Genomic DNA, 19,150 nt, shown 5'->3' with positions numbered 1-19,150 from the left:
ATTAATGAAGATGTTGAACAGATTGATTAACACTGGTGGTTTGGGTGAGGCTTTTGGGGAAGGAGGAGGCCTCATTGGGGCCCCACTATAGCGTGGGGACCCCGGTGCCAGAGAGGGCACAGTATTCAGGGTGCACAGGCCCCGGCATCAGAGGGTGCAATCCTAAAAGGCCAGGGTGGCTTGGTGCACGTGGGTGGTTTTTTTTCCTGGCTGGGACAGTGGAGGTTCGAAGCCGTTGGCCAGCTTTGAACTTGCAACACCCTGGCTGTGGGGCTGTTGGATGGGCTTTTGGGCCAGAGAGGCTGGACTCCAGATCGGAGCAAAAAGGAGGGCCACGAGCCCCAAGACTAAAGAGCTAGAGCCTCAGAGTCAAACCCTATCTGGTGGGTTTAGACAGGGAGGCCTAGCTAGAGAAAGATGGGGTCAAGGCCCATGGTGGCAGAGGACCCCAACATACAAAAAACAATAGGCAGTCTCCTGCTTACAAGAACATCGGTATAATATTTCCCTCAAGACGTGGCAGACAAGTAGAAAGCGGGACACAAGAAACCTTAAGGGGACTCCAAGGGTGCCCCACGTAGGTCGCGGATAACGTGCAAGATGGTGCTGGGGAGGGCACCCTGTTACATTGGTGCATTGGCCAGGGAACTTCCTACGGTAATGTGTACCCTGAGAGGATGGTTTGCCCAAATGAAAGGAAGAACTCTTGGGTCCAAAAAGAAGGCAAGAAAGATGGTGCAGACCCAAGCCTCAGATCTAGGGCAACAACAACAGATACTGGAACTCCTGTGTCAAGTAGTTTGCAGGAACAAACAAAAAGACAACAGGCATTGTTAAAAAAAATGGTGAGGGGCATACAGACAAACCGAGTCCCCCCCTATGAGGGTGTTTGTGGGTATGGTGCCAGGGTTCACCCTGAGCCAGGAGAGGAACGGTCTGTACTAATGGTGGATATGAGGCTTGAGGGACAAAGGATACAGGCTATGTTGGATTCTGGCTCATCGCACACAATAGTGCGGAGAGACATGCTACCAAGAACACAGAGGGAAGTAGCAGCTCAGATAATCATTCAATGCTTGTGCCAGGAGGCCCAAAGTCAAGGCAGAGCGTGGGTTACTCTGCAAGTGGGCGAGAAAGCACACCGAATGCTGGTCGGAGTAGCTGAGCACTTACCTTATCTGATGATGTTGGGATGTGAATGGCTGGAGCTTCTGACAGGCATAGCCCAAGCATATAGTTTGAGGGGCGAGAAAAACTGAAGGTGCCCCACAATGCTACCCCCTTTGGACTAGGGTGAAAGCCTCTGAAGAGAAGTCAGAGGTAGGAGAAGTCCCCAGATGGAGACTGCTGGGAACAGGAAAAAGAGGATGTAAGCCAGCAAGGTCTGAGGTGGTACTTGAGGCTAAATGACCTCCGTCAGATGAAGAAGCAGAACAGGAGGTGTATGTGGCGCACTTGTGGGAGGATGAGCTTTTCGAATTGGAACAGAGCAGAGAGGAAGGGTTTCAGTATGCTTTCTAGGAACACCTAGGCCAGCGAAATGGGGAGGTGCTACGACCAGAGCTGATGAAGACCACCCTACAATTCGAAGTGAGGAACAATCTCTTATATAGAGTCAAACATGGAACACATGGGGGAGAGGAAGTAATACAATTGCTGGTACCTCGGCAATACCGGAAGGCCCTACTGAAAGTAGCTCATGAACTCCCTATGGGCAGACATTTGGGGCAAGACAAGACCAAAGCTTGCATTAGGGGAAGATTTTTTTGGCCGGAGTTAATACGGGAAGTGGCAAAGTACTGTGCATCTTGCCCCGCGTGCCAAAAAGTAAACCCTAGTTGTCCCCCAAGAGCTCCATTAGTACCACTACCTTTGGTGGAAGTCCCCTTTGAGCAGGTGGCCGTTGATATTGCGGGGCCACTGCCAAGAAGCAGTGCTGGGCACCATTTTATTTTGGTCTTCCTGGACTATGCAACGAGGTATCCAGAGGCGATACCTATGCGGACGGTGTCTGCCTCCAAGGTGGCAGAGGAGTTATTGAAAATATTCTCCCGAGTGGGACTCCCTAAAGAACTGCTGACTGACCAGGAAACAAACTTTACATCTTGTGTGTTTGAGGGAGTGTGTAAAACACTGGGAATTAAACACCTAAAGACCACAGTATACCATCCCCAAACTGATGGGCTAATGGAGCAGTTTAACAGGATTCTGAAACAGATGTTGAAGAAGTTTGTGGTAAAGAGCCCCCAGAAGTGGGATCAAATGTTACCGCCCTTGTCGTTTGCAGTAAGAGAGGCACCCCAAGCCTCAACAGGGTTTTCCCCTTTTGAACTATTATACGGACGGCAACCAAGAGGAATTCTTGATTTGATCAAAGAAAGCTGGGAAGAGGAACAAAGTAAAGACCGGAACCTGGTTCAATACATGATATAACTGAGAGAACGCCTGGAGACAGCACAGAAAGAAGCTTTAGAAAATCTGAGGGAGGCCCAAGAGCGGCAAACAACCCATTACAATTGAGGGGCTCGAGAAAGGAAGTTTGAAGTGGGAGACCGCGTATTTGTTCTTTTGCTGGACCAGGAGAGTAAGTCACTAGCACGATGGCAGGGCCCTTATGAAATAATATGCCAAGTAGAGCCTATAGATTATGAAGTGCATCAGTCAGACAGCAAAAGAAAAAACAGGTATACAACATTAATATGCTGAAGGTATGGCAAGAACGAGAGTGCCTATACTTGGCCCTTCAACCGGATGAACCAGAACTGGGACCCTCCCTGAGGGAGAGGGATGGGAGAAGTGAAGTGGAAGTGGCTCCATGACTCTCTGAAGAGCAGAGGCGACAGGCAATGGAACTAGTGAGAGAATATGGAGACGTATTCCAGGAGGTACCTGGGGAAGCTCGGGGAGTGATGCATTGAATAAGGACCCCTCCAGACCAGGTGATCTGCGAAAACTGGAGGCAAATCCCACAAAAACTTCAAGGACAGATAAAAGAGGAACTTTAGATGATGTTAACAAAGGCATAATACAAGAATCCCGAAGCGACTGGAGCAACCCCATTATGGCAGTGCCAAAGCCAGATGGAAAAATTAGGCTCTGTATTGATTTCCGAAAAGTAAATGTGGTGGCTAAGTTTGATGCTTATCCGATGCCAAGGGTGGACAAAATGGCGAAGAACATAGAGCAAGCCAGTTATATCTCCACACTGGATTTAATGAAAGGCTACTGGCAAGTCCCCTCAGCACCCGGGGACTAAGAAAAGACAGTTTTTGCCACACCATAGGGCTTATTCCATTTCTGACACATGCCATTCGGATTACACAGAGCCACTGTAACATTTCAGCAGCTAATGGACAGAGTCCTAGCTCCGCATGGGGGTTACGCAGCAGCTTATATAGATGACATTATTGTGTATACCACAGATTGGTCAGGGCATTTAACAGCACTGCGAGTGGTATTACAGAACTTAAGGAAGGTGGGGTTAACTGCCAACCCAAAGAAGTGCACAATTGGGGAGGAGGAAACACGGTACCTTGGGTTCCAGGTAGGAAGTGGTAAGGTATGACCACTGTTGGATAAAGTACAGGCATTAAGGAAGTATCAAACTCCGTGAACAAAGAGACAAGTGAGGGCTTTCTTGGGACTGGCAAATTATTATAGGAAATTCATTTCTCACTTCACAGATTTAGTGGTGCCTTTGACCAAGATGGTAAGGGCTGCAGCTCCAACTAAAGTGTGATGGACACCAGAGACAGAAACAGCATACCAAAAGGTGAAGGATGCACTGTGTACACAGTCACTACTATATACACCAGACTTCAATAAACCCTTTTTGGTATTCATAGATGCATCAAACTGGGCTATTCGTGTGGTATTGGTCCTAAAAGAGGAAGGAGGAGAACGTCCAATAGCATACATAAGTAGAAAGTTGTACCCACCTGAAAGGAATTATGCTACAATAGAGAAAGAATGTTTGGCGATCAAATGGGCCATAGAAACACTCCAATATTATTTGTTAGGTCAGAAGTTCACGTTAATCAAGGACCACGCCCCCCTGCGATGGCTACAAAGCATGAAGACTGATAATGCTAGGCTGATGAGATAGGCTCTCAATCTTCAACCATACCGCTTTGTGGTGAAGCATCATCCAGAGACCAAGAATGTAAGTGCCGACTTCTTAGCTCGACAATATGCAGAAGAAGAGAATTCAGAGGGGAAGGAAAGACCCCAGACAAAAGAGAAGGGGGGGGGGGTGTAACAGGAAACCCTAGCCCTGTTACCAGAAGGCAGGTTGGCCCCTTTAAGACCAGAACTTTCTGGGCACAACGTGCTGGTAAGGTGGGGGTTAAAAGCTGAGCCAGGCCAGCTAGTCAGGTGACCGGAAGGGGGCAGGCCAGAACTATAAAAACGCTGGGAGCGGCCAAAGGGGAAGGAGTGTGTATAAGAGCTCCATGGACAGGCTTGGTGAGCGGTACAGCTGCTGGAGGAAGGGAACTACTGAGGACCCCAGAGAAGCAGTAGCATCCCCAGAAGGAGGACTGTAGCAGATGCTGGGGAGCAGAAGCATGAACCCCTGAGAAAATGTAAGCTGACATGCTGCCTCCTTTAATTATTTTTTTGTTGGCAGTTATAGCCCATGGACAGACTGTTTTATATTTTTTTGATTGATTAACACTGGTGGTTTGGACGAGGCTTTTGGGGAAGGAGGCAGCCTCATTGGGGCCCCACTATAGTGTGGGGACCCTGGCGCCAGAGAGGGCACAGTATTTGGGGTGCACAGGCCCCAGTGCCAGAGAGGGCGCAGTATTCAGGGTGCACAGGCCCCAGCACCAGAGGGTGCAATCCTAAAAGGCCAGGGTGGCCTGGTGCACCTGGGTGTTTTATTTTCCTGGCTGGGATCGTGGAGGTTTGAGGCCATTGCCCCGCTTTAAACTTGCAACACCCTGGCTGTGGGGGCCAGTGGACGGGCCTCTGAGCCAGGGAGGCTGGGCTCTAGATTGGAGCAAAAAGGAGAGCAACGAGTCCCAAGACTAAAAAGCTAGAGCCTCAGAATCAAACCCTATCTAGTGGGTTTAGACAGGGAGGCCTAGCTAAAGAAAGACAGGGGTCAAGGCCCATGGTGGCAGAAGACCCCAACATACAAAAAACAATAGGCAGTCTCCTGCTTACAAGAACATCGGTATAATATTTCCATCAAGATGTGGCAGGCGAGTAGAAAACGGGACACAAGAAACCTTAAGGGGACTCCAAGGGTGCCCCACATAGGTCGTGGATAATGCATAAGATGGTGCTGGGGAGGGCGACCTGTTACAGGAACCCATTTTCATTACTTGTGTCATTTTATTATTTCCCAACCAAATGCAGTTCCACTGGGGTGACCTGCCTGTGTACACACATGGAGTGAGTGACCAACCATTCGTGCTCTGGAGAATTCATAAGCTAAATGGAGAGGAGAGAGTACTGGCTGGAGAGAATAACTGGGCACAGAGAAGGAAAGTCACTTGGATATTTGTTCTTCTCCATACAATACCTGTATTTGCCTGCTGCTTGCCATTTTTTAACCAGAAATGATGCTATTCAGATCTTACTGCAGCTCAGGTAGCAACATGCATGTGACTTTTTTAACCTGCAGAGAGATTTCTACAGCATTGTTGTGTGTCCTGAAGAATAGTTATGCAATAGGTCAGGATGGTTATTTGTTATATCTTTACTCTGCTTTTGCATGTTACAAGAGAAACAATATTAAATACAAATATTGGAATAGAGTAAAAGAAGCCCAGAGGTCCAAAAATGCCCAGCATCTAGAAAGAGGACTTGATGGGCATCATATCTTTTGTGATCGAATTAAGTGAAGCTCCCTACAGTGCTCCAGAATAAAACCCAAACACAAACCAGCAAACCCATCTTCCACTGCACATAAATCAGAGGAGCAAAAACATCAAATCCCATTAAATTCTAAGCAATCACCTTTTTCTTGTTTGAATTTCAAGAACACTGTTGTTACCATTGTCAAATTGCTGCTCGAAGAAATCCAGATGCTGGCTGCCTTTTTGGAAACAAGATATCCCTTAAATTGGGTTTCAACTGGTTGCTGAATATATCATTTTACAGTAATGGATCATAACCCATGTTCTAGGAAGTAGGAGTGGGACACACACAGGCTCCTATCACATTAACAGAGCATCTTTTAGACTCTCAGAGGCAATAGTTGCTGCTAAATGTACCCTATGTTATGACTCTCTGGACAATTTCCTGAAGAGACATACATGGCAACCATCAATCCTCCTGGATCACAGTGTATGCATCAGGGCCACCCAGACCTTTGATGCATATACCTGGGCAGAAATTTTTTTAGAGGAGTGGAAGCTGTCCAGCATCCTCCTTTTAGGGCACTGAGACAGAATCCAAAGACCAGACTGAGTCCAAATGTTTGCTACCTCCATGGCTGTAAATGTATAAGTGTCTGGGAATCAAACCCAGGTCTCCTGTGTGGTAGACAAGGATTCTATCACTGAACCACAAGGGACCCCCTGAAAGAACATAAATAAAACCAAAATGAAGAGAGCACAACTCTGCCCCCTTGGTGACTGCTTTGTGTGCATCTCCAATCAGAGTTTCTTTAGCACAAGTTCTGCTTGTGCTAAGAAATCAGAAGGTTAGCATATACACAATGGCCTATATCAAAATGGGAAATAACCAGAAATCAAGAGCATTAAATCAATGACCTTAATGGTAATGAATTAATCTCTTAGCCTACGAGTTCTTCAGGGCAGGGGACAGTCTCTTTGGACATGCTTAGTTATACAACCCTAAGACACTAGAGTCTAATCAAAACTGAGGCTGTTTGGGGCCTGTTGAAAGTAAGTTGCATATAACAACAACCAAATAGATCAGGGGCAGGCAAAATATGGCCCACCAAGCTCTTTCATCCAGCCCACAGTGCCCCACAATGAATTGCACCCTGCCCAGCCCTTCTGCCCGCAAGGGTGGGAGTAAAGTGCCCACATGTACACACACCCCCAAACATACCCTACCGTGTCTCGCTCCCACCCTTGTGGACAGAAGGGTGCAGCCCAGCCAGCACACGGTTTCTGTGCCAGGCTGCTGCTGCTGCTGCAGCCCCCAGAGACTTGCTCGGCTTCCCTGGTCTCCTGCTGGCTCTGGGCAGCAGGTAGGGAAGTAGCGGGAGTGAGGCTGCAGCTGGGCAGTAACGCGGAGAGTGGAGCTGGCGGCAACACAGAGCCTGCACCAAGGGGGTGGCAGCAGCGAGAAGCTTGGCTGGGCAGCATGTGGATGTGAGGGAGGGAGATGTGGGGGCCCCTGCCAGCAGGCAGTGGCAGCAGCAACTGGTGGGGTACTTAGGGCACAGGTGTCCGGCGGTGCGTGACTCCGGCCAGTGCTGCACATCGCACCCCGAGGGGCACAGCCTCTGCCAAGCCGCCTGTATCACCGTCACTCCTCACAACTCACACACAGCCCCTATACTTGCCAGGCACGGGAAGGAAGCCCCAGGCACCGGAACTGGCTCACTTCCCCCCTGGAGCTGCGCGGCAGAGGAGGGAAGCCCCAGGCACCTTCCCCTGGGGGGCAGAGAAGGCAGCCAGCTCCAGTGCCTGGGGCTTCCCTCCCATACCTGGAGAGTGCAGGGGTGGCACATGAGGGGCAGGGAGCACTGGCGATACGGACTGCCTGGTGAAGGTTGCGCCCCTCGCTGAGATGCGCAGCACTGGCTGGAGCCATGCCCCGCCAGGCACCTGCGCCCTGAGCACCCCGCCTGCTGCTGTGCCATAGAAGGAGAGTGAGGGGGGGGGGTCCCCCACACCCTCCCTCACACCCACACCCTGCCCCCATAATCCCCCACATATACACCCCCCCAACATACCCTATGCCCCCCTACACACTGCCACACCACCTCACGAACCCCCCCCACAATATAGAAGACTAAGAAATTTTTTAGTTATTACACAATCACCTCTATATACAATATGCAAACACAAATCACGACAAAATATTTTTCATAATAAAATGAAAACATGTTATAGTAGGTGTTTGATTTTTAGTGTATGATTTGTTTTTTTTCTGGTTCTAAGATGGCAAACACCGCCCCACCCCCCCAGGATTATTTCCAGGGGGCAAGTAGGAGGAACTTCCAGTGGCAAAGGTCAGGCATTAGGGGTAGGACTTCTGGTCCCAAGATGGTGACAAACAGGCAGAGCACCTGTCAAGGGACGGGGCTATCCATGTGGCCCTTGGCAGGTCACCAAAACTTAATAAGCGACCTTCCAGCTGAAATAACTGCCTACTTCTGAAATAGACAGATAGCACTGTGTCTAGGAATAATTTAGACACTGACGAGAGGTACATATTAGGTACATATATCCAAACAGCTGCATCTAGTGCATTAAAGCCAAATCATTTTCAGGTTGATTCCTCAATGAAGACCCAAGATAGTAAGATTCATTGCTGGTTCTTGGTTCCTCCATAGAAAGCTACCACCCTTGTTGCTAAGACCTACTGTGGGCTAGACAGGAAGGAAGATCCTGTTGTTAAGGTTCTAGCCAGGGTCATGGGAGGCAAAGGTTCAATTCCCTGCTCAGCTACAGATGAAGTGATATTTAACCCTAGCTCTGTTTAATCATCACTGACAAAACATGTGCATACTCTCCTGCTTCTGGCAGTCCCTAATGAATCCTGCCTCATGAAGGCAGGCAAGTGTCTGCATGTGCCTTTAGCCAGCTGCAACATAGTGGGAGAATCATACTCCACCTTCAATGAATGGAATAACAGAACAGAGTCCTGATTAGGGCACCCAGAGAGCTGCCCTAATTAAAATGCTGCAGCGTCATGTGTATTAAGCCCCTGCATGTTTAAAAATGGCCTCAGGATACTAAAATTAGTTAAAGCACCCCAGCAAACATTTTTAAAGCCACAGGGACTTATGCACATGATGCTGCGTTGATACTAGAGGATTCTAATTAGAACACAGAGCAGACTCAATTAATCAAGTCTGCTCAGATACGTTCTAATTATAATACGTCAGAGCACGTATATAGGTACCCATTGTTGGCAATCCTAGTTGTAAGGCCAAGGAATGAATGGGTCACAGAAGCTGAATTACACTCTTACTACCAGAAAAAAATCCATCCAGATTAGTGGATGGATCAGACTGGTGGGTCATTGTGGGTGGGTTCAGTCTGTTGCTACCTATGCCATTTCCTCCCTGTGGATAAAGAGGATTTCAGACAAATAAAAACTCTACCCATTGCTAAATTAAAAACATGCATCGGATGATATCTAGGTACAGCTCCCTGCCCATTGTTAAATGTATTTGTTAATTCCTTCATTCGAGTCCCCCAAAAATAAACCAAGTGCCGTATGAAAAATAAAATCAAACAAAACATAGTTTCTGTCTCAAGAAGTTTACAGTCTAAAATTTACGTGTGACACTAAGAGTAAAGAGGCTGGGGAGGGAACAGAGATAGGGAGGACAAGGGTTATAAAAATAAGGCTGTCACTGCTCCTGCATTCAAGAATGTACATCCTAAAGATTTTGGCAGACTTATTTCAATCATCACGGATCTGGCACGGATCTTCAAGAACTTGGGGCTCTCAGGCGAAGTGCCCGAGGATTGGAAGAAGGCCAATGTGGTGCCTATCTTCAAGAAAGGGAGGAAAGTAGATCCGGGGAACTACAGGCCCATCAGCCTGACCTCCATCCCAGGGAAGATCTTGGAGAAAATTATCAAAGAAACCATTCTTGACAAACTGGCTGAAGGCAACTTCTTGAGGGATAGCCAGCATGGGTTTGTTGTGGATAGGCCTTGCCTGACCAATCTCATCTCCTTCTACGACCAGGTGACATATCACCTGGACAAGGGAGAAGAGATTGACGTCATATATCTCAACTTTAAAAAAGCTTTCAATCTGGTATCCCACAATCATCTTATAGAAAAACTGGCCAACTGTGGCCTTGGCTACATACAGTCTGCTAGCTGGGGAATTGGCTTCAAGGTCGGACCTAGAGAACGGTAGTTGGCAGAAGTCAATCATTATGGTACGCCATAACCAGTGGGGTCCCCCAAGGCTCCATCCTTGGGCCTTTTCAACATCTTCATTAATGATGTGGACATTGGTGTCAAGAGCAAACCGGCCAAGGTCACTGATGACACCAAACTTTGAGGTAAAGTGTCCACACCTGAGGACAGGATGGTGATCTAGGCTGACCCTGACAGGTTCGGAAAATGGGCAGATGAAAACCTGATGGCCTTCAACTCCAAAAAATGCAAGGTACTCCACCTTGGGAAGAAAAACCCACAGCATGCTTATAGGCTTGTCAGTGCTACGCTTGCTAGCACCATGGCCAAAAGGGACTTGGGGGTCATGATTGACCACAAGATGACTATGAGTCACCAGTGTGATTTTGCAGCTGGCAAAGTAAGCAAAACTCTGGCTTGCATCCATAGATGCTTCTCTAGCAAACCCCAGGATGTCATCCTCCCACTGTACTCGGCCCTGGTGAGGCCACAGCTGAAGTACTGCATCCAATTCTGGGGTCCAAAATTTAAAAATGATGTGGAGAAGCTTGAGAGAGTCCAGAGGAGAGCCACGGGCATGATCAGAGTGCAGGAAAACAGGCCTTATGATGAGAGGCTGAGAGCTACGGGACTCTTCAGCCTGGAAAAGCGCAGGCTCAGGGGGGACCTGGTGGTTGCCTATAAGTATATAAGGGGTGTACATCAGGATCTGGGGGACCACCTGTTCACCAGAGCACACCATGGGATGACAAGGTCAAATGGTCACAAACTTCTCCAAGATCGTTTCAGGCTGGCCATAAGGAAGAACTTCTTTACAGTCCGAGCCCCCAAGACTTGGAACCAACTGCCGCCAGAGGAGGTGCAAGCACCTACTCTGGATTCAATTAAGAGTCAATTGGATGTTTATCTTGCTGGGATCCGGTGACCCCAGCTGACTTCCTGCCCCTGGGGCAGGGGGCTGGACACAATGATCTTCCGAGGTCCCTTCCAACCCTAATGTCTATGAAATCTATGAAAGTCATCATCTCTAGCTCATGACTAATGCTGCTTGTCTGTAGATCTCAAAACATTTTACTGAGTAGTTCAATATCACTCCCTCCATTTTACAGATGGTTATATGGATTATTAATAGATCCACTGAACACTTGAAATACAAATATACTAGATCAGTGACATATTGGGTGTCCAATGTCTAGCTTCAAAAAGTAAACAGCACAAGTTTTTGTGCAACAATGGGGTAGTCTGTGCCTAATGAATGCATCCATAAAGAAGCACTTCTACCAGGAAGGAAAACCCAAGGAACATGTGAAGTCATGAGGTGACAGGAGAATCAATTACCTCAACACTGTCAGTCTAGAAAGATGTTGTCAATGCTACCTATTCCTGTGGCCAAATTTTTGAGAGATCTCAGTTCCCTTTCAGACAGCCAAATGAAGTGGCCCCCTGAAAGCAGATGAAAAGCTGTCTGCTTTCTTTGGCTGCCAGAAAGGAATGCTGGATGTTGATCTCTTGCAAAGCTGGCCCCAAATATCCAAAATGCTGCTATGTCTCCATTCTTTGCCACTAGAATTTGGGCCAGCTGCTAGCTTTCTGTGCTTTATTCAGCTTGTGCAAATGTCCTGTCCTCTTCCCCACTCCTTGCCAGCCACAGTTCTTGGGAGACTGACCAAGTTTGTGGGTTGAGAACACCAAGGGCAGAAAGAAACTTAATTCACTTTATACACCCAAATGGCTGTTTTCCAGCTGTGCAACTGCCATTTGTGCCACTTACAAATTGTGAAGTTAGTCCACATGCACTGTGCAACCATCCATAAAGTTACTAAACACGTGTGGCAGGCTGCACTCTGGCTGGGTAGATATGCAGCTCCATACACACGTACTCTGCACAAGCCAAGTCATGGAATTCTTTCCACCTGCTACTCCACAAATAGCAGGTTATTAGATGCCAGAAAAGGAGGAGGGGGGCTCTCTCATGCTTTACATCCCATACCTGGGTAGCTAACACACTTACCCAGGAAGCAAAAAATCTAGTATATAGATCATGTTCCACCTCTTCAACTTCCCAAAAGCACAATGTTCTAATCACCAGGCCATATGTTATGCATTTATTTTATGGTCTGGCCCTCTGCAAGGGAGCAGATCCTATATTCTAATCTGGGCCCTTTCTCCCAGTGCACCAGAAATACCTGTTTATCCATTGAATATTAAACACAAAGTACAGCAACTCAGGTTCAGAAGAACGGCTGAATAATGCCTCACCTATACCCAGCGCGCCATCCTGGAAGTCAGAAAGATCCAGGTTTATAAGCCATCTTGCATGGGAGGAATGGGGGTCCATAACGTAAATCTCCTGTTTCTGATGGCTTTGACACTAAAACATGGGAAGGGGGCCCTCCTTTTTGCCAGACTGAAATTTTGGAACATATATACCTTCACATTAAACATGCTCAGTAGTCACGTGGATGCACATTCATGCTATATAGAGACAGGATTGCAAACTGTGTCAACGCTAAACTCTCAATTAGAAGGGTGGAAAATTGGCACTTGGGCACACAAAGTAAAATACGATTCTGCCCCAAATCTTCATAGTTTGGAGGGACTCTATTTCACTCTTGCATTTGGCTCATAATAAAAATATGAAAAACACTGGGTGTAAGTTTAAAGGAAGGACCTAGCTTTTAAAGGGGCATGGCAATAGATTAGCTTTCCTAAAATCACTTCCTTTCATCTTCTGTGAATGTACTCAACTTCCTGGAGAGGTACATTACCTCCATCTTTGATTCTAAAGGTCAAAGCTGCACTTTTTCCAGGTTGCTTGAGAAACTTTAACAGATAAAATAAATAAATGCGTCCTGCCGCTTCAAGAAAATTATACCTTCAAAACCTGGTTTATTTTGTGTTAACACTGTCTATTACTCAGAGCTCCTTCAACACACTGTGCCAACTTCTCCATTGTGTCTTAGTGCAGCAAACTTGTACAAATGAGGTCTTTCAAGTCGTGCTGATGGGGTTGACAGAGGTGCCTTTACAATTCAGTCCCCCTAGAAGGTTAAATCTGACAAGTGGTGTGGACTGCGGATTTTTCATCGTCACTTCTGATATGGGCAAGGTGTTATGGAGCAAGATCTGTTGCCTGGTGCTGGCTAATATGAAGGGATGCTAATAGGCTGCAAAAAGGTAGAACAGCCTTTTGGTTCAGTTACAAAGGGGAGGACAAATAACACCTTAACACTTCTGCAAAACACAGCTGAATTCCAAATTCAAAGGCACAGAATGGGAGAGAAACAGAGGGGGAGGAGGGACCTGCTACATGTGATATGTATCACGCAATTGACCGTGAATTGTGCAACAAATGTAGATGGGCCACATGTCCACAGTAATTATCACACTGAAGGACTCCCCTGCTTTAAAAAGACCCAATGAGCTACAAAATTAGTGCCTGAAGATGTGTCCTACTCTAATTGAAACAGTAGCAGAGCCCTGGGAGAAAAGCAATTCTCAGCTCTGCTTGCCCCAGGTATGGGGCATAACTGTGGTTTCCACAGGGGGCTGGGGGCCCAGACTATGTCTAAGGGGTCTGTGAAAGATGACTATGATCAGTCAAAAGTATGTGACCACCCACATTCACAGGTCAGAGGTGCCTGCACCGCCTTTCAACATTTTTAGGGGTCTGCAAATATAACGGTTGAAACCCGTTGTCCCTGGCATCTATTTTTAAACTTTTTTTGCCTGATATTTCTGAGCAGCAGCCAACCGGCTCAGCTGGGTTCTACCTCCAGCCTCAGAAGAGGCTGCATCAGGCAAGCCAAGAAGTCGGGTCGGAGCAGCCTGGGGATCTCCCAGACAGAAGCATCCTCCCGCAGTGATTTGCTCTTCCCACCCCCGACAAGAAGCGTCCAAGTTTTTGAAATAAAGACTGGTAACCGCCCCCCGCTGAACTCTGCGGGCAGCTGCCCCGCCTCGAGGGACCGGCGGAGCGAGCCCGAGCAGACGCGTGTCCCAGGCAGGCGGAGAGCGCCGCAAGGAGCTGCGTGTGGCAGCAGCGCGTTGGGGCCGCGGGCCAGGCCCGCGGCGGCGCCGGCACAGCAGCTCCGCGGGCCCCGCGCCCGGCACGCTCCCAGCACCCGCCGCAAAGTTTGGCCCCAAAGTTGCTCGGCGCCCCTGGGCCGCCCCGCGCCCGCACCTTTGATGCTGATGCCGAGCCCGCCCACGTCCTGCTTGACGATCCGCACCGTGCGCTTGATGTTGGCCAGCGCGTCGGGCACTGCGGCGCCGGACTCCGCGCTGTCCTGCGGCGCCGGGGCCGGAGGCTCCTCGGCGGCCGCGCCCTTGGCGGGGCTCACGCTCAGGAAGTCTTCGGCTAGAGTCACCAGCACCCGCAGCCACTGCTCGGCCGGGACGCGCAGCTCCAGCAGCCCGCTTTTGGGCGCCCGCCTGCCCGCCGCCATCTTCAGCGCATTCCGGGACCGGCTGCTGCGCCGCCTCCCGCCCGCCCGGGTCGGCAGCGACTGGGCCCCGGGCACCGCGGCGCCGCCTGAGGCCTCCCCGCCCAGGGTGCCGCCCCCCAGCCGGCCCGGGCGCCGCGAGCGGCCGCAGCACTTGAGCCCCGCCCCACCTCGCCCGAGCGCGGCCGCCGGGGCCCCGCGGGCAGCGGCCTCAGCCGGCGCCGCGGCCGCTCCTGAGCCAGGGCAAGAGGCCCCGCGGACTCATCCTGCTTCCCCGGCCGCCCTGGCACGGCTACGTGCGCGAGCTGAGACAGCGGTTCCCAGAGGCTGTGGCAGGACGCCAGCACCAAGTGTGTGTCAGCGGGGTCCGGCCGGAGGAGCCGTCACCCAGTCCCGGCGGCTCCGATATTTGGCCGCCGCTTTCCCGCCACCAAACGGCCACGCTCCGTGGCGCAGGATCGGGTTCTGGCAGAGCTGGCCCTACACAGCAGGTTCACGCTGCACCAGCCCCACACACCTCGGCAGGGTCCAGGGAGCGGATATGTGCCACCCATTTTACTCCATAAAAATGTGTACCCCCAGTATCAAAACTATGGGAAACATTAACTTAGGAGAATAAAGAGGGGAAAGACACCTGATCTCTCCTGGTGTACATTTAGTTAAACAGACAACAGGTTAGCAGAGAGCAGAAGGTGATGCTTAGAGCAGGGTGCTGGATAACCAGGCTTCTGAGTTCTGCTACTCGTGTAGTCTGACCTGCCTCAAGTCCCCTCTCCCTCTAAAATGAGGATGAGCATCCCTCAGACTTGCCCACCCCTGTGGAGTGTTAGGGTTAATTCATTCATGCCTCTACAATGCTTTGATCCTTGCATGGGGCTTTGGTCTGGCTGGTTCCCTGTACCTGTCCTCAGAATCTTGTGCTATGGGCCTTGGGGCATGAGGAGAGCCAGATGTAGGAAGCAGCTGGTCACAAAGCTCTTTCCCTGTAAACTTTATCCAGCTCTTTGGATGCAAATTATTCTTGGCTCTACAGGAGACATAACAGCACCTTGAACACACACAGCATCAAGAATATTAGCAGACTCCTAGAGCTGCCATATAGGTGATCCACTTAACTGGGAAGTGAAGCAGGATGTGATTGTATCTGTCCTTTGTGTCTTCGATATCATCTTGCAAGAGCTTGAGAAATCTCTGGACAAAATACCCACAAAAACTTCATAAATCCAGTGATAATTTAAATCAATCATCTTTGCGAAGGGTTCAATGAAAATGTACAGGATTCTGAAGAAACTAAACCAATGGTTCCAAGTACCCATCCCAAAGGGTGGCTTGGCTAGCCAGAGCACTCCTTATCAAATGTTGTCAGCATACATGAATCTGCTGTCTTATCTAGCTCTACAAGTTGGTTCAATGAAAAATATTACCTCAAAAATCTTCCTTTTATCCTTAACAAACAGGATCCACTCATCTCAGTGAACAACAAAACCAATATATTTAAGATTAACAGCATCTGTGTCTCTGGGTAAAACAGAAGGTAATTTGGTTCTTTTTCTATTTTTACAGATATCTAGCCATGTGGAGTCATGGCTCAGGAGTAAAGGATTACTAAAATCATTGGCAATCCCTTGATTCAAGGATGGTCTCTACCATGGTTCACTGATGGGTCTTGAGATGATTTAAGAGTCCAATTCTTGAGCAACAGATCCATCCGCAGGAGTTGTAGGTCTTTCTGCAGGGGAGAGTGGGCTGCAGGCAAGGATTCCTCTCCTTTTCCTTCCTCTACTCTGTCTTCTCTGCTTCGAGGGCAAGATGCTTTACTTCAAAATGGGTTGAGGTTGTGGTGCCGTTGGGGTCAGTTGGCAGCCAGCACCTCCCAGCTCTTGATGTTGCCATCTGTTTCTTGAAGTATGCCTTGAGTGTGTCCTTGTAGCATTCCCTTTGGCCACTGTAGGATCTCAGGCCATTGCTAAGTTGGAAATAGAGCACTTGTTTTGGGAGTCGAGAGTCAGGCATCCGCACACTATGTCTGGTCCAGTGAAGTTGATGCTTGAGGAACACTGACTCAATGCTGGTACCATTCGCTTCAGCAAGGATGCTGGCATTAGTGTGGTAATCCTCCCGTTTGATGTGGAGGATTTTCTGGAGGTATTGCTGATGATACCTCTATAGGCTCTTGAGATGATCATAGATCACCCACATTTCACATCTGCAGAGGAAGGTGAGGATCATGGCTGCATTGTGGACCTAGATCTTGGTGTCTTTCCAGAGATCTTGATGAATAAAGACACACCAAAGCAATTTCCCAAAGAAGGCACTTGTGCATCAGATCCTGTGCTGGAACTCTTCATTAATGTTCACTCCTTGAAAAAGGTGGCTGCCAAGGTAGGGGAAATGCTTGACTACCTCCAGGGTCTTTCCCTCAATTGTAATTTGGGGAAGGGGGTTGTCTTCATGGCCTGGTTGATAAAGCACTTTAGTCTTCTCAATGTTGAGAGGCCCACAGTTTAGTAGGCTTCTTTAAAAAGATCCAGCATGGTGTGGATGTTTTCCTCAGTGTGTGCAAGTGTGGTGTAGTCATCTGCATATTGAAGGTCAAGGATGGTTGTTTTGAATACTTTGATCATTGAGAGAAAAAAAAACAGATTGAAGATCCCTCAATGCATTTGGTATTCTGTGTCAATTTTGGAAGGAACATGGTTCTTAACGAGAACTAGGGCTACTGTCAAAAAATGGAGAACAGAGTTGGGGTGATGATGCATGATTGTGTGACAGGCTGACTGCTTTTGCCCAGCAAACCAGGCTTGGAGAAGGACACTTCAGATTGGTGGAACATTTCCACCAATCAGGTAACAGCTGGGAGGGGCATGCCCCACCCCTGCTCAGAAGCGGGGGGCAAGGAGCCCCTGGACATGATTGAAGACTGCGCTTTGCAGGTCCAGCGGACTTCGGGGCAGGGCCTCCAATGTAAATAAAAGCCCAGTGTGACTCCGTCATCAGGACTCCGCCTGAGTCTCAATGGTGCCTGAATCAGCGCACGGTGCTCAGGCTCTGGGAGGCACTCGAGGCAAATCCGGCAAACAGCTGGGCACCCCGGCCTCCTCAGCCAACTCTCCACGCATCAACCTGCGCACTATGTGGGGCCCGAGCAGCCTCGAGCTGCTCCCAGGGCCAGCTCTCTGCATGCTCGAGGCTGCTCGGGCCCCACATGGTGCATAGGTCGGTGCGTGGAGACTCGGCCTTGGGAGCAGCTCGAGGCTGCTTAAGTTAGCCCTGGGTCTAGGCCTGATAACCGGAGCCCCTCAGTGTGGTTCAGCATTAAACTAAAAGAGCCCCAGTGCCCAGACCAGGGCCTGGAAAGGGGAAAGACCCCTGGCATGAGGCCAGGAACTGAAGCCAGTGAGGGCTCGGCTTCCATAGAAGTTCCCTGGGTGCCGGGCACAGGGCCCAGAGGAAAGGGACCCCAACTCAAGGCTGACAGCTCCAGGAGGCCTGAGACGGTGCAGGGACCTAAAGATCAACAGCCCCCAGTGGAAGGACCATGAGTTACTGGAACATTAGAGTGAAGATCTCTGTTCCCCATTATGCAGACATCAGAGTAGATAATTATAACCATCCTTTGCACCCTTAAAATCAATGAACCTGTACACCAGTAACGTGAAAGATACAGTCTCTGGGCCAGGGCTGGTCTGTGGAACTTTATTATTGGGCTTTCTGGGCACCTGGAGGGGATGGGAGTTCTAGCGCAGGGTCCCACCACTGATTTGAGCGTATGGAGGCCTGTCAGGACATGTGTTGGCAGCAGAGGGGTGAGCAATGAGTGTATTAAACCATGAGGCACAGAAACCCACAATGGTTAATGCCATGGCCACTCACCCCACCACCAGAGGTGGGTCTGAATCTGGCCAGGGGGGAGAGAGGACCAAAGGGAGTTTGGTGCCCTCGCTATAAATTATGTGACAGAACATAAGATGCTTTTAAAATGCACAAACAGAAGCTTACAACATTCTGGTATTCCCAGTTATGTTTTGTTTACAGAGAAAAATGTGCATGGAAAGCTTATTCCTGATATCCCTATATCAAGAAAACAACCTTGCGTAGTGCTGCTGGTACAGCACGGTTACTGTGCACACCAGGCTGCATTCCAGTGACAGATTTTCAAAGACAGGAGCCAATGGCAGGATCAGGGCTTTCTTCTGCTACTGTTTTTCTCTGGGGCGGATATTTTCAAAGCCTGCTTGCAACATCCTCAGAGACTGGATGGAACTGCTTTGGAGATGGATAAAACAAAGGTAATTTTTTTCTCCTAGGCCATTGCAGAGATTTACACTTCAGTTGATTGGCTTGAGATGGGTTCTCAAATATGGAATATATTTTGTTTCCTGGGATGGATTTGCTTGAGATAGTTGAGTGACAGCAATCAGAAATTGAAAGTACCTATTTGTTCATTTATGGTATTCCCTTTCCATGCAGGATTACCAAGAATACCATATTTCAGACCCTTTTTATCTTGTACTTTGTGCAATTGCAGATGCCTCCAAGGAAGGGGCTTCATGGTTCACTGCTTCCTATTCATGTTCATGGAAAAAGATTTTTTTTTTAAATATATTAATATTTACAGCTAGTTGGGCAGGGCATATGGGGTAGATAGCCAAGCCCTCTCACTACAGCTCT

General features: G+C 48.9%; 1 protein-coding gene across 2 annotated transcripts in view; it reads right to left on the bottom strand.

Moving 5' to 3' along the window:
- Positions 1-14,585, bottom strand: part of SNTA1 (syntrophin alpha 1) — a 100,373-nt gene extending 85,788 nt beyond the window's left edge. Inside the window, exon 1 of one of the 2 annotated variants that reach the window (XM_019482334.2) lies at positions 14,218-14,585. In XM_019482334.2, the coding sequence (XP_019337879.1) occupies positions 14,218-14,482 (265 nt within the window). In that variant the 5' untranslated portion in view covers positions 14,483-14,585. The remainder of the gene's footprint in view (positions 1-14,217) is intronic. The other variant, XM_006277256.4, reaches the window with a different exon arrangement.
- Positions 14,586-19,150: the final 4,565 nt, after the last annotated feature.

Source organism: Alligator mississippiensis, chromosome 9 (genome assembly GCF_030867095.1).
Source record: "Alligator mississippiensis isolate rAllMis1 chromosome 9, rAllMis1, whole genome shotgun sequence".
NCBI lineage: Eukaryota > Metazoa > Chordata > Crocodylia > Alligatoridae > Alligator > Alligator mississippiensis.
The sequence above is the reverse complement of the archived record's forward strand: the minus strand, read 5'-3'. Positions and strand labels throughout refer to the sequence as shown.